This window comes from Streptopelia decaocto, assembly GCF_964273445.1.
Source record: "Streptopelia decaocto genome assembly, chromosome: 2".
NCBI lineage: Eukaryota > Metazoa > Chordata > Aves > Columbiformes > Columbidae > Streptopelia > Streptopelia decaocto.
In genome coordinates this window covers 109,274,545-109,289,866 of record NC_138655.1, presented here as the reverse complement: position 1 = coordinate 109,289,866, position 15,322 = coordinate 109,274,545, and the positions used below count along the sequence as shown (strand labels likewise).

At 38.2% G+C, this 15,322-nt stretch overlaps 1 protein-coding gene across 1 annotated transcript in view; it reads left to right on the top strand.

Moving 5' to 3' along the window:
* The window catches only part of VPS41 (VPS41 subunit of HOPS complex), a 105,656-nt gene that overhangs the window by 4,919 nt on the left and 85,415 nt on the right, over positions 1-15,322 (top strand). The window contains exon 3 of the mRNA XM_082044242.1: positions 14,453-14,560. Coding sequence (XP_081900368.1) covers positions 14,453-14,560 — 108 coding nt within the window. The remainder of the gene's footprint in view (positions 1-14,452; positions 14,561-15,322) is intronic.

The window sequence follows — 15,322 nt, the reverse complement described above, 5'->3', positions numbered from 1 at the left end:
AAGACAGTGGGTACTGCAGTGGTGAATTCTGAAAAAAATATTTTTGCAGAGGATGGTGGGTTTATTTCTTCTGGGATAACTTATTTTCCTCTTTGCCTTTCACGAGTGGCTGTCTGCAGTGCCATCGTAGCGCATTCCCAGTGAGAAGCAGGGATTTCTTTGGCCCTATAATGTTGCCATGTGGAACAGCCGCCTGGACCAGACTTTTTTGCCCAATGTGAAATGGTTTCACTCTGGATGTTGCTTTGTTATGTGAAGTGCAAATAGACAAGGACTGGGCAATGACACTTTATTTAGTAGAACAGTGATCTCCTCAAGGGTTGACTTTCACAGGATAGTGAACACAGATACCTGCTGAGGCATGTGATTTTTTTTTACTTTAAAGCCTGTTGCAAGTGAGAACTTGTTTTAGAGGCCCTTTTAATGACCTGTCAACATTTCAGCCCTTACTAAATAAGTACTTACAGGAGAATTAATCATAAGTGTGTTGGCAGGTTGTTGGGGTTTTGTTTGTTTTTACCTTCCATAAAAATAGGCATCATGCAGCTTTCACAAAATTGAAAGTCATAAAGTTTCAACAAGACCTCTGTTAAAGTTGATGTCTATTTCTAATGTTAATTTCACGTGTGCAGAGAAGTGAAAAGGAAACTTCCATTTTGAGAATGTAGAGGTTGGATCTAAAGAACAATCCAATTGTCATTCTCATGCCTGTGCTTTTCATGAGTTGTCTTTGAATAGGAAGTTCAGTCTGTAGTGTCTTGTCAATAAGCAGATAGCTGATGACATGAAACTTTGAAACCATGTTTAGAAAGTACTTAAAGGAAGGAGTGAACAATTTTCAGTCTTAATGTTTACATCACCCATTAGACCATCTCTAATGTCATTCAGATAGAAACCAAAAATAGTGGTAGAATCACAAACTCTAAGCATTGTCAGTCCTTGCTTATGTTATTTGAAACATGATCAGAGATATGATTGAACTGACGGCTTCACTTTTAGCTCCTGTAATAATAAAACTATATTATTTCTTTTGGGTGGCTCGTATTTTGAATAATCAGGGATGGATTTTATGGTGGCAGTACTAGAATTTGAGACTCTAATCATTGCAGCCTGTGTCTAGTTTTACTTATTAGAAAATACAGTATTTATGATGTGGAATTTCTAGGCATCTTCTCATCGTTGTAATAAAGATTTTTGCATATACAGTTGGTCTTGCACTTAATTTAAATAGTTCCCATAAAATGGAAAATTATTACTATTGGCTTCAGAGGGCACATGACACATCCAGGTTATACTGTAGAAGTCTTTTCTGTTATGGAGGAATGTAATTTTTGAATTCATGGTTTTGAGTAAATGATGTCCCTGTCTCAACTGGATGTATAAACAAAATATGGAATTTTTTTCTGTATTTTTTTTTACTGCTGTGCCATTATCTTAGTAAAGAGTCAAACATACAGTGATCCTGTTTTATGCAGCAAGTTTTATAGTATCATTCCTCTTTTTTTTTTTCCTCTCAATTGTGCCTGTGGAGTAGATTTGCATTACTTCTCCCAAGCCTGTCTAATCATCAAATACAGTACATTTGGGGCTGAGCCTCAGCAGGTTTCATTGGCTTATTTAGTTTTATTCTACAGCACCTGGAGCTACAGGTTTGGACTGTCGCATTTGATGAGATCTTAAAAATAGACAGCAAAGTAATCTGATTTTTGACTGTTTGTTAACTGTGGAGGAAAAAAGTCTGCATAAATTATGTACAACCTGAATCTGAATTTCTGTTTTAAAAATAATTTTCTTCCTTGTGATGTGTCAGTTTCTGTAAAATCTTACTTAGTTGAGCTGTTTTCTGTCAGGTAGATACTTAGCAAAAGATGGTGCTAATAAATGTGTAAGTAAACAGTGAAGCTTTCTTCAGTAGCAGTGCAATGTGGTGGCAAGGTGAGATGCACAATGGTATTTTTCTTGCATTTGAGTTGGTGCTGCTGCTCAGCTTGTCATTTTGTCTTTGAAAGTTTTGCTTTTAATGAGTGAATCCTGATATATTACATAGTGGACTGTTGTGGAGCAACTTGAACATGTTTATTTTAGTTTAAAACAAGTGATCTTCTTTAAAAGAAGGAATAATTAAGAGTACAGTAGCGCACACAACAGTGCGTATCTAGAAATGCACCCATGAATCACTTGCGTTGTATGAAGAGAGGAACTGGTTTGGTATCTCTTAATTCAAAAGAAAGCTTATTAAAGAGCCAACTTGAGTCTCCCTGAACCTTAATGCTGCTCTGCACTGTATTGTTATAGAGTGTGTATATTTACAGTGTGGTGTAGTTGCACAGCCCAGCAGAGTCACCATTCATTATATTACACTGTGAAATCTTGTGAGGTCAGGTGAATGTTATTTTTGTTTTCACCCTATAGGTAATGCACAAAACAATCCCATTGAGACTTGATTTGTATTGATAAAAGCTCATATTGGAGCCTGGAAAATTGCTGGTCTGCATAAATTAGTAACAGTTATTTCAGGTAACTTGCACATGTGTTTGGAACCATGCCTTGGGGTCCCAGGACCTACAGCTTCTGTCTCAACCTCGGGTGTCATGTACAGGTTAATTATGCTCTGCCTCTTCCTTACCTGTGTGTCTCCCTGCCTTCCTCCCCTTACAAAATGGAGCAATAGTTTCCTACCTCTGAGAAGTAAGGAGATGGTTTGAAACCCCATATGTGAGTGTGAGGTACTGAAAATATAATGCGTAAAAATCCAGAACCTTCCTACTTGATGAGGGAATCAAAGCTATCATCCTGGAATTTAATTGGTTGGTTGTTAAAGTTTTCTGTTCCTTTCTAATCTACTGGGGGGACATGAGCAGATTGTTCTGGTCTAGTATGGATCTTCTTCACAGGGAACACCTTTTCAAGAATAAGTGTCACAGAAATCATGCAATGAGTACTATGTCCCATGAAATGATCTTGTAATTATGTAAGGAGTTTCAGTGATTTTTCATTTATTTATTTACTTATTTATTTTGGTAGGTGCTGCAGTTCAGGATAAACTTTTTGTTGGCCTGTTAAAAGAAACCAACAAACAAAAAAGGCGGATGGATGCAGATGTTAATTTTCTGCAAAAATTTATTAAAAGTAATTTTTTTTTAAGAAGTTTCAGTAATATATGCACTGCTGGTTTTTTTTACTAGGTACTTGTGTGTGCTATTCTTCAGTGTTCTGTATGTTTCCATTCTAGCACTTCCATTTTTACATCTCCTGGTCTTAATTTTTTTTTGTCCTGTATTCTGATCTTTGATTACTGGTGCCCTGTGAAAGGAATACGTTTGTTCATTTAGTTTGTTCTTTTAGTTATTCAAACACTATATAAACAAAGTCAGAGTTTGTAGAGAGGCAAGTATTGTAGAAATTCTTGATGAACTCAGTGCTCAGACAGTTTATGGTAGTTTAGAAATATCCCTCATTGATACACTTTTACAGCAGCAATTGGTAGTGGTTTTGTTCTTTAAGGTTTTGAAAACTGATCAGAGCAGGAACACAGTTAGGAAACATGTAAGCCATAAAAAGAGGCAACTAAAAAGCCTTGATGTTTTGTTTTCCTTTCCAGATCTTAGTCCTGTAGGCTGGGTCTGGATTAGGTCAAAGCAATTCAATAATTTCAAGTAAATAAAGCATCTAGTAAAAAAGGCTCCTTGTCGTACCCTGTTTCCATCAAAATGTTCTTTTACCAGGGAGTGTAGAGCATTGGGCTGGAAGAGGTGTGCTCTTCTGTGGCTAGTAGCTTTTGAGGAGGCATCACCATTGCAAACAAAAATGGATGGTTGAAAAGTAGATTTGGCTACTGTACCTCAGTCCAACTTAATTTTTTTTGTCTCCTGTCTGACCTTTGGCAAAGTACTTCTTTTCATCATGCCTTTTTTTCCTTATTATTGAATAGCTCTACGCTAGGTTGCTATTTTTCTCTTCCAGTTGTTTTAAAAATGGGAGAAAAATGCTCAAAAAGCATGTTCTGTTTCACACACCTGAGCAGTCTGAAGAGAGGTTACTTCCCCCTTTCTGGCTTTAAGTGAAATTGGCCTTTTAAATGGGGAAAATGGAAGGAAAAGATATATAAATTCCAAATAGAAAATTCACCTCCTTATTAATGAGAAATGTATCATGCAAATAATTTATCAATTTGAGTCAGTAGGGTGAGCATAGTAAATTATTTATTGAAGTTTAAATGGAATCTTTTCATACATTAATTTGAAAAACAAGTTTGCAGTGACTAGTAACTAACATTATAATATACATCGTTAGAGGATTGACTTGCAGGAAAAATTGATTATTGCTATATTCTTTTAATATCTTCTGGTTTTGAGTGAAAATTAGATACCTCATTTAATGAGCTATTAATATTAACCAGAAGCGCCTGTTCTATCTGTGTGTTGTGGAATACATAAAAAGTAAAAGCGCTGCTGTGCATGTTAGTATTACATAAATTAAATGCAATTGCGAAGCTACTGTGTTAACGGAGTATGCAGATGCGGCTTTTACGAAATACTAAATGCATTCATATGGGTGGAATAAAGCTCTTGGCCTGAAAAAAAGGAACGTAATGGGGAAATGCAGCTATTTACCATTTAGTTCGCACAGTGTGGTGAGCAGGTGAACTTTAAAAACTGCTGTTCCCAAAACTGCTCTGTAGGGTTTTCATATGCAGTACATCACACACTGGCAACCGGGCTGCTGGAGTAGTGTTTGTGAGGGAAACAAATGTTTACCCGAGTTCCTTACTCAGCAAAAGGAAAGTACAAGTAGAAATGCATAGTTTCATTGATGTTTGAACTGGTTGGATCTTTCACTGTTGGAATTGGATTTGGACACTGAAGATGAAATGGCCCATCCTGTGGTGACTCTGTGTGGTGTACTTGCTATGGATGACCTGATCCTGTGCTTCTGATTGCTGAAGTGGATTTGAAAGTTTTGCGATGTTCTTTGCCATGCACAAAACGAGTGAAATAAAATAAAGCTCGGGGAAGAGTGGCTGTAGAGCTGCCTGGCAGAGAGGGATCTGGGGGTGCTGATTGACAGTCAGCTGAACATGAGCCAGCAGTGTGCCCAGGTGACCAGAAATGCCACCAGCATCGTGGCTTGTATCAGGTCAGCAGGACTAGAGAAGTGGTTGTGCCACTGTACTCAGCACTGCTGATGCCCCACCTTGAATTCTGTGTTCAGTTTTTGGCCCCTCATCATAAGAAGGACATTGAGGTGCTGGAGAGAGTTCAGAGGAGGGTGATGAGGCTGGTGAGGGACCTGGAGCACAAGTCTTACGCAGAGTGGCTGAGGGAACCGAGGTTGTTTAGCTTGGAGAAAAGGAGGCTGAGGGGAGACCTGATCACTGTCTACAACTACCTGACAGGAGGTTGTAGCATGGAGGGTGTTGGTCTCTTCTCCCAAGTAGCAAGTGACAGGACAAGAGGAAATGGCCTCAAGATGTAGCAGGGAAAGTTCAGATTGGATATTAATTAGGAAAAAAATCTTCACGGAAAGTGTTGTCAGGCATTGGAACAGGCTGCCCAGGGAAGTGGTGGAGTCACTATTCCTGGAGGTGTTTAAAAAGGCTTTTAGACAAGGTTCTTAGGGACATGGTTTGGTGCTAGATTTAGGTTAGGTTATGGTTGGACTCGGTGATCCTGAGGGTCTCTTCCAACTGAAATGATTCTATGAAGTGAAACCGAATTGTACTGTATGGACTTTTTACTACGGTTTTTTTTGGTTTTTTTTTTTACGTGCCATTTATGATGATTGCTCATGTACAGTATGTCACCTGTGTGTTACTTATGCTTCATAACTTGGCTGGTGCCCAGCTCCTTCAAACCGATAGGAGTGAATCTTCAATTGCTGTTCTGCAAAAACAGTGTGACATTCTCTATACCACAAGTTTCATGAAGAAATAAAATGCTCTCCGCTTTGCCTTTCATCTGTGTGTCATTTCATACTGTGAATGCAGCCCATTTTGATACATATTCACAGGCAGCCGTATCATCTTAATTCCTTGCTCCTGGTGTATATCTGCATTTTCTCAAAGAGGTGAAGGGATTAAATAAATCCCTGCAGAAAATGAATGGGGAGAACACAAAGCTCCCATGTGAAATTTTACCATCCTAATCCATATTTGCCAATTTTACAGCCAGATACTGGAAAAGTATTGGCAATTTGCCATCTGAGGAACCATAAAGGACCTGGATGGGAGGTTATTCACTTCACTTCCTTCACTGAGCTAACATTACTGTATTTTCACTATAGAATTAGAGAGAAATATTTCAGCAGCGTTAAGTCACAAATGTGTTTTCATGGTTTAGAAATTTCAGTCTCCATGCCTTTTGTTGTCCTGTGTGGCAATAGTTGCAGAATAGAAAATAGTTCTCATACAGGTTGGAAGCTTGAGTAGGTTTTTAGTATTTATTCCAAGTGGCTGTAATGTTTATTCCAAACTATATTAGGTCTTTTACAAAGATAATGATATGTCGTCCATCCCAACTTCACTAATTTGCATCTTTGTTGAAGTTACTACCAGATTGTCACTAGACATCAGTAATTTTATAATATGGCACTCTTTTTATAGGAAATTATTTGGCTTTCATTCACTGTTGCTTTTCCTGCTTTTGAACCACTGACATCTAAGGGAAAGGTTCTTTGCTATTCTTATTCTTAAACACAGTAATTTACTTTTTCTGCTTTGTTAAAATTTTCTTGTGAAAACAATATTTTCAATATGAAAGTAATGGAGAAAGAAAGGTTGATGTTCTCTTGGTAAGTTTTTAGCCTCCAGAGGTCTGGTAAAGTGCTCAGTATTTAAGTTCGGCAAGGTAAATAAAATAACTTGCAATGAAATTCTGTTCCTGTTTGTATGCCATCTAGCAAAATGGGCTTTTGAAAGTTAAAGGCCTTATTCTGAGTTTTTCTTGGCATCCCTTTAGTGATAGGGATTTGACTGCATTGAGAGAAATTGTGTCACGATCCTAATCCTGAAAATAGCATAGGTGGTCCCTTTATCGTTGAGATGGTAACACAAGTCTGGAAACCCTGTCCTAGGGATGGAGAAGCGGTCATGGTGAAGCTGCACTTTGCAATAGTTTTGTATTCTTCTACTATAATTCTCCTTGTTTGCTCTGTGTCACTTGTTTCTTCAGCACAAGTGGATGTATCTGCCAAAACAGTGGAGGACGGAGTGCTTTCTTCTCTTTTGCTTGTGGCTTTGTTTTTATTTGAAAATAAGGCAGGGTAAGACCTAAACATGGGAAGGTGTGGTGTTTGCATCATTTTAAACCACAGGAATCTTTTCTAAAAAGAAAATACGGCCAAATCTACTTGAAGATCTTTACTACATGACTCTGAGGTTCTTTGAGTTCTTTTTAAGAACTGCCTGGGCTTTAAAATCGCACTTCATGTGTTTTTTGATTATACAAAGTAACAATCCACTACCGTGTTTGCAACAATGAAAACATAAATTTTGGTAAATCTTTGTGTTGTGAATTTCCGGCTATATTAGTCAAAAGTAATGATTCTGTAAATTAATTTTCAAGCCAGTGTTTTGGTTCCAGTTGTTGTGAGAAGAAAGCTGAGTTGGACTAGGATTTTTCTGACTCCCATATCAGAAAGGTGGGCAATAGGTCGTCTTATGGTCAGTTTCCTTCAAAAATGACAGTGTCAGAGGCAAACACTGAAGAAGTCAGATGTTACAATGGAAGAAATCTGACTTCTAAAAGGCAAACCTCCCTCCTCCCACCACTTCTGACCGGAACTGGTCATCTTCAAGTAAGATGAGCTTTCCCAGTGGTGCTGAGGAAGAGTACGGTCTGCTGGCATACATGCTCAATGCAGCATGTGTTAATAGCAGGCCAGGTTACTCAAAGTCACTGTAAGGAAACAAAGTTTGTTTTTACGGTAGAGGGAAGTGGACAAATGCCCAGAGCTATTATAGGATCTCTTTTTATGTCTAATAGATGTCACCCCAATTCCAATTTTATGTGTTTGGTTCAAAGCTTTTACCTCTTGTTTTTAAAGTACAACTGATAAACTGATGCAAGTAGGTGTAAGGTGAGGGTAGGATTTATGACGGCTGGCTGTTTTGTGACTGCTAAATGGGAATGTAACAAGGAAGAAGGCTGATTTACCCCATCACAGTATAACCAAGATGATATCGTACTTTAAATTATGAGCACGATAAGACATTTAGTAGGTAAAGACTAGGAGTTTTCCTTCATTTTTGTGTTCTCAAAAAAACCCCAAAGAAACAAATGCCCCAAAAACTGCAAAAACATCAACAACAAAACAACAAAAAACCCACCAAACAAACAAAAAACCCAAAACCAGCCTGTTCGGTGTTATTACTGAATAATACAGGCCCTCTAAAACATGATCTGTGATGGAAGTTGAAGGGATCTCCAAACTGTCTTGTGACAATATGATGTTATGTCCTTAAATTCGTCATCAGACATTAGCAATTTGTTACAACTTGCCTTTTAATTTCTTCTAAAACTGTTATGTGTTATGTCGTGTGTTCCTCCCATGTGATGTTTTCACTTGTAGCAGATTTTTGTTTAATTTTTTAATTCACCTGCCATCATCCTGTGTATTGCAGATGAACAGTGTATTCACTTGCATATCCAAACCCTGACTTAGTAAAATAAAATTGCTTTTTCCTTCGATGTATTTGAAGAACATCTATGCTGTTAAGGCATGGAAAGAGGACACAGAAATGCAGGACAGTAATTATCTGCATTTCCAAATGATCTTGCTTAATGGTCTTCCCCCTTGTCAGCTCCCCTGCATGTTGGTGAGGCGGTGTGGGTGTGCTGGTGGGATGGGAGTCGCACACTTCCTTAGATCCAAAGTTAGTTTATGTGCTGAGCAGTTTGTGCTGGATTTTGAAACAGCTGTTTCATGTTTTCTACTCTTTGGAGAGTTTCCAGAAATTAGGGTCCTGGCAGGCACACTGAAAGATGCTGAAATTGGGATGGGAGTCCAGACTGGGAAGGTTTGGTGAAGTGTTTGAGGGGGTTCGGGTGTTCAGCAAAGCTTCATCTGAGGGTTGCTAGGGGACAAAGCACACCAGATTTGGAAGGGGGGAGATTTGGGATGGGCAGGGTTATATTTCCTCTTGCTGGTGAGGGTTCAGGACTTTGCAGTCTTAAAAAGTGGAGGTGTTACACTGGGAGCTAGAACAATTTACCTGTTGGCTTTGGATAGTTGGATTATAGGTGGGATTGACTGGTGTTTTGAAGAGAAGCCACCCACTTCAACCTCTATGTGTAAAGCCATGAACCCCAGGAAATGCAGCAGTATTTTAGGTTGGCTTCAGTAAGTGCGATAGAGAGAAAAACCTTCAGATAATGTAGTTTTCCCACTGAAGTCTGCAATACAAAAGCATGTGTGGGTGACTAGTAGCCAGCCTGCTGCTCTGTGCTCCCTACCTGCCCACTGTCTTTCTCTGCCCTCAGCAAAGCAGGACAGCAGTCGCGTGGTCCATGCCTTGTTCCCCGGTGAAAGCTGCACCTCTCTATGCTGAGCCACTTGTAGGACCCTAGTACCATGCACCTTTTTTGTTGTTGTTGTTGTTTGTTTCCCATGGCTCGGTGCCCTTTCACCCCTGGGTTACTGCTGTTGAAATAATGATTTCTAGCAGAGTGTGTGAGAAGGAGTCGCTCATGCTGGGTATAAAATGTTTAGGAGAGAAGCTGGAGATAGAAAAGCAGGTCGATGTTTCCCTTCCTTCATCACTTGGTGTGTACCACTTCCTAAGCCACGTACTCTTGTGGCAGGGAAGGTCACTTGTTTCCTTTTCCATTGGCATCCCGAAACCAAGAGTAGCCCAGTCAGTAGACTCAGCCCTGCAGAGCCGCAGTGAAGAATTGCCTGCATCTTGCCCTCCAGACCAGGCTGAAGAAACTGCTTGTTTTTCTAGCTGAGCAACGGTGAACTATAACTAGGTTATTTTTTTTTCCTTCTGCAAGATAACGATTACTGTTTAAATAAATAAAAATGCTGGTTTCTTAGTAGTCTGTATTAAGTGTCAAGAAAAGTTACTCTCACAAATTGCTAAGTAGCCTCTTCTCACTTTGTGTAGTAATGTTGGGTTTGTACTTTGCAAAAGAGTGGGTTTTTCTTTCCCATTTTTGGTTGTTTTTTTTTAGTGAACACTAGCTATTCAGATACACAGAGGAAGAGCACTTCTAATGGCATTTAACTTATGAGGGTATGAGATAATTTAACATTTTGCTTAGAATCTCTGAAATGGAAGTGAACTTGAAAGAAAGCATGGAAAAAAAAAAGAAAATGAACTGTGCGGGGGTTTGTTTCTTTGTTTGTAGGATGTGAAATTGCTTTGAAATTGCTTAAGTGATGGACCTCAAGTATCTTTCTGTTGAAATGCTTTGCTGGGTTAAAACTTGTAGGCGTAAACAGGGCTGGAATGGCCACCTATAGTAATTGGAATTCTAGCTGGAAGTGGGCAGGAGATGTGCAGCAAAGAGGAAGGGCACTTGCCTTATAATGTATGCACCGTTTATTTCTATAAAGGCTTTGAAAAACTTTGAGGGCAAATTGTGCGGGAAGGATGACACTTTGCTGTCAGTGCCCGTAATATAATTAGAGTATCCGCAATCAGCAGAGCATGTAGTTCATGTGACAGACTGTCCTGTGGGCAGATCCTCGGCTGCAGGAGCAAATGTGGGCTAATGGAATCACTCCAGGAACTGCCCACAGGTTCCTTCTGGAAATTTTCTTCACAAGGACCAATTTCAGGTATTTTTTTTTTTTCTACTCGCAATTCCACTACAGTTGTTCCTGTAAGCAAAGCTGTGGAAGGTGGGGCAGAATATCTGAAGATAGTGACCCTGCATTTGGAAAGGCAGATGAGCATCCCTTGCAGTGGCACTGGCCTTTTGAGAGTTAACTGCACGTTTGCAGCTCTCCTCTGTTTTGTAAATCTGTTCCAGCAGAAGGTGGTAGCAAGTTTCAGACCTACTAGGTGTTAGGTGTGGAAAGAGGAATTTGTTTTCAGTTCAGGAATTCAGCAGTGACAAATGGAAGAGCTCTTAGAAGGAAGGGATTCATACTAGTCTTACTGGTTAGTTTAGAGTATTTCATTCAATTGGAAATGTGCTTTTAATGGGAAATGTCTATGGATACTTGTTCTTTACAGGTTCTTTACAGCATATTTTCAGCGATTTGACTGCTAGCTTCAGCAGTAAAAGGCAAGAAGAAAACTAAATGGAATATGAGTTTCAAATTAGCATTCCAGTGGTTGAAAAATGGTCATTATTTTACAACACCACAGAGGTAGCTTCCTCCTGTCAGCTCTGTGGGTCTCCATCCCTTCCAGAACTTAAGGCTGCCGTGTGTAGAGTGTTTTACACATTTTGTGCAGTATATATTTCATTTTTCTCTTAGTATATTTGACAAGAATTTCAAAATTCAGTGTTGTTGGGCTTGTTTTGCTCTTTTTTTTTTTTACGGCAGAAAATACAGAAGAAGTGTTAAGCGGCAGTACAAGAAGCAGTGCTATAAAATTTACTTTCAAATGTTTAGAATCCTCTAGGATGGCTTAAAGGACTTCTCTTTAATTAAAAGTGCCATACACTTAGTAAAAAATCCATGTTAGTTGAGAAATTGATTTTTTTATTTTTTTCTTTCCCCCCTCTTATAAAAGGAAAGCTGTGAGTTTTCTTGTATGGGGTAAATGTCACTCTGTTTATATCTTAGCTTTACTGCAAGTCAGGACTTGTACTATTCTTCTAGGTTGTCATAGAAACGCAGCTAACTGTCATCTCAACTCAGGCTGCTGATGGTTTTATTTGTAGGTTTTCAGGATTATTAAAATTTAACAAAAATTATTGATTTGCTTTTTATTAACACCGGCTTGTGTTTACTTTAGAAGTTCAGACTGCATAAAAGCTGTTCCTGATAGAAAAAATACCTTTAGAATAATTTAACTCTGATACTCTGAATAAGCGATCGTCAAATGCATTTAATATATGAGGTAGAGTCTGGAGCAGTAGAGAAAACTTGCATTTTTGCACATCACATTTTTCATTTTGTTTTGTGTACGGTAAGGTCCCCCCACCCTATTTCAATTCACCTTTTAGTTTTACTTTTACTATACATAAGAGATACCTGTCAAGAGAGCGTGAAATGGGTACATCATCGTGCCTAAATATTTGAAGTTTTCATTTTATTTACTTTTTTGAAGCCTGGCAGAATGCTTCGGTGCACTGACTTTTGAAAGTATATATTTTTTGTATATGCATGTGCAGGAGAAATTACTTAGTTTTCACTCATAAATAAGACAGGCAAAACTTATTTACAGCAACTTTATCTAATGGTCCATGGATGAATGCTTTTATGCAAACTACTCAAGAGACTAGAATTAACTTTTCACGTTGGTTGCACATTTGATGTCCAGACTCCAGCAACATGTGGGATCTTATAAAAACTAGATGACTGGAGTTCAATTTTTACTTTTATGGATTTATTCAGTGATTGCCCATGCATTTCAAGTGTAATCTTTGTAAGCAATGTATAAAATGCAGTAATGTATTAATTGCTGTAAAATGGACGCATGCTTCCTTACGCCTTTCTTCCATCACATACGCCTTTTTCTTTGACTTTACCTCCTCCCTCTACCCTGCAGTCATTTATTAAGGATCTCTAGGTGCACGGAATTTGACTGATTTATATACATCCGTGTAATTTGACATTGTCATTCTGTCGAGTAACAACTTTGTTTGAGTGTTAGATTTACTGAATAAAATTGTTTCTTGGTGGACATTTTGACACCTCACTTCAGGCTGCTACGTCATGGGTTGCTGACATCCCTATATTAATCTCATTTGTATTCTGTCATAGAACTCTCAAATAACATTTTAAAAGGGCCTGTGTTTACAGCGTATTTATATAAGCATGGAGCTAAATATTGCATGTTTCTATAGGTCCTTATGGCTTTTATGTGTTTGGTATGAGGGTATGTACATATTACTGTGTGTGATGGTAGCAGGCATGGCAAATGGCTGTAATATTTGACTTGGGGAGGACTGCCTTTAGTACTCCAAAGACAGTTTAAACAAAATATGTCTTATTAACATGTTAACACACCTCTTTTCCAAATTTATTTTTCACACCATTAGCTACAAGAAAACGTTGCACAAATATAGTTCTTCTGCCGTAGGCTGACACTGTGTATTTTTATTTTCCTCTCTAGGGACTGGAAAGCAGTGGTTGGTGGGAAGTGAAAGTGCTCTTTTACTAGAGCACTGCACTGGTATATTCTGGTTGTTTAGGGATTAAATAGGTGTTTTATGGAGGAAACACGCTCGATGTAGATGTGTTCATTAGAACTAATAGTGAGTGTAGGAGACATTGTTAGTATACTGTTTCCCATTGAAGACCAAGGGATGTTTTATGGGTTTCTGTACATCTATGCATGTGTAGTATTAACTTGAGGCTTTACTGAAGCCTATGAAATCTTTCTCTGGCATTGTACTTCAATAGACCATCTGTTACAAATAGATGCCTATGACCAGAGAGCTATTTTGCACCTTGGATTTTCTTTTCCTATGAGATAAATGTGTTGAGTGTTCCTTGACCAATGAATTTGCTGCTTGTGTTTTTTTAGCTTGGTCTCCTTTCTATTAATTCTCTGTCACTTGATGCATCATCTTTCTTTGCATCTACATAGTGGTTGTGTGATAATACCTAACATGTTTGAAAAAGAGAGGAAAGCTTTGGTATTTACTAGAAAAAGTTCCTAATGTGAAGAGTATATAGGTGATTCACAGGTATATGCTGTGTCTGGGTCTTTTTTTTTTTTTTTCTTAAAAAAAAAAACAACAAACAACAACCCTTTGGTGCATTTTATACAATTAACTTATTCCTAGTGGATTCTTTTTATTTTTGTTCACAGCATTTTGCCTCTATCCTTCCTACAGAGGTGCAGCATCTTGTAAAGGTCTTGAAGTTTCTTGTAACCTGCATGCTTCAGCTTAGAGTTAATTGTGGCTACAGTGGCACACTTTATTTTATCATAATCCATTTTTCCATATCCATCCCTTTTATATTTTTCTTCTAAATTGGGAATGACTAACGTACACACATACATTTCTTCCTGCTTTTTGGATATCAACTAAGTGCCTCTTACAGCTGAATTGATATGCTGCTATACAGTCTTTGCACCCAGAACTTTGGAGTGAAAAGAGAAATTAATAACAAAAAAACACAACCCAAGCCCCGTCCAATGATAAAAATGTGGAAGTTTGGCTTCTGATTGGAATGGCTGTTGTTGCGAGATAATAGTGATCCATCTTCGCCTGTTGCTGTGTGATAGTTTTGGCATATCTTTTAATTCGTCTTTACTTAAAATGAACTTCTAAATGTTTGTTTGTTTTGCTCCCTTTTCCATACATTCTTAAAAATTTAGGAGGATGAGAGTGAAGAAGAACCTAAGCTGAAGTATGAACGACTTTCTAATGGAGTGACTGAAATTCTCCAGAAGGATGCAGCCAGCTGCATGACGGTGCATGAAAAGGTATTATGTGATAGAACTTCTGCTTGATATTTATCTGTGCTTATAATCCATCAGTATATTTCTGTGTAGAACTGCTGCCAAATCTAGAAGTGCAGTGCAAGCCAACACTAATGTAAGCAAAATTAATGGTAAACTTGCGTTGAACAGTGCACACTTTCTCAGGTAGAAAATGAGGTGGGAATTCAAGGTGCAGTGATTTGTTGGATAGGATGTTTATGTAAGCCATTGGGAAAATGCTCACTCAGTTTCATTTATGGGCAATATTATGAACTAGAATTGGGATACAGTCCCAACTGTCCTCTATTCAGAAGAGAAATTGGCGTATACTGTGCTTATTTGAACAGGCTGAATCACTGAAGACAAACTTGATCATGCTATGGCCCAGCTTAGCATATATGGAGCTGTGGAAGACAGCTGAGTTTCTGTTAATATGGCTGTTTGCTTTGGCTTTTATTTTGTTGGGGGGTGTCATACTAACACTTCCCTGTTCCTGATTCAGTGTGTTAAAAACAAGGAGAGGGAATGCACATCTTCCAATACTGGAAAGCTTTGAGACATTCAAGAAAATGAAATAGAGAAAGTGATGGACAATGCAAAGTAAATAAATTTTACAAAGAATCATTCTTTTGTTCTTACAAGGAGAAACTTCTTATGTTTCTTTAGGATTTAAACAATTGCTTTTTTATTTTCTGAGTTTTGTATAAATACTGAATAACATTTTAAAATATTGAGGAATGCTGAAGAGCATCTGAAAGTATGAGT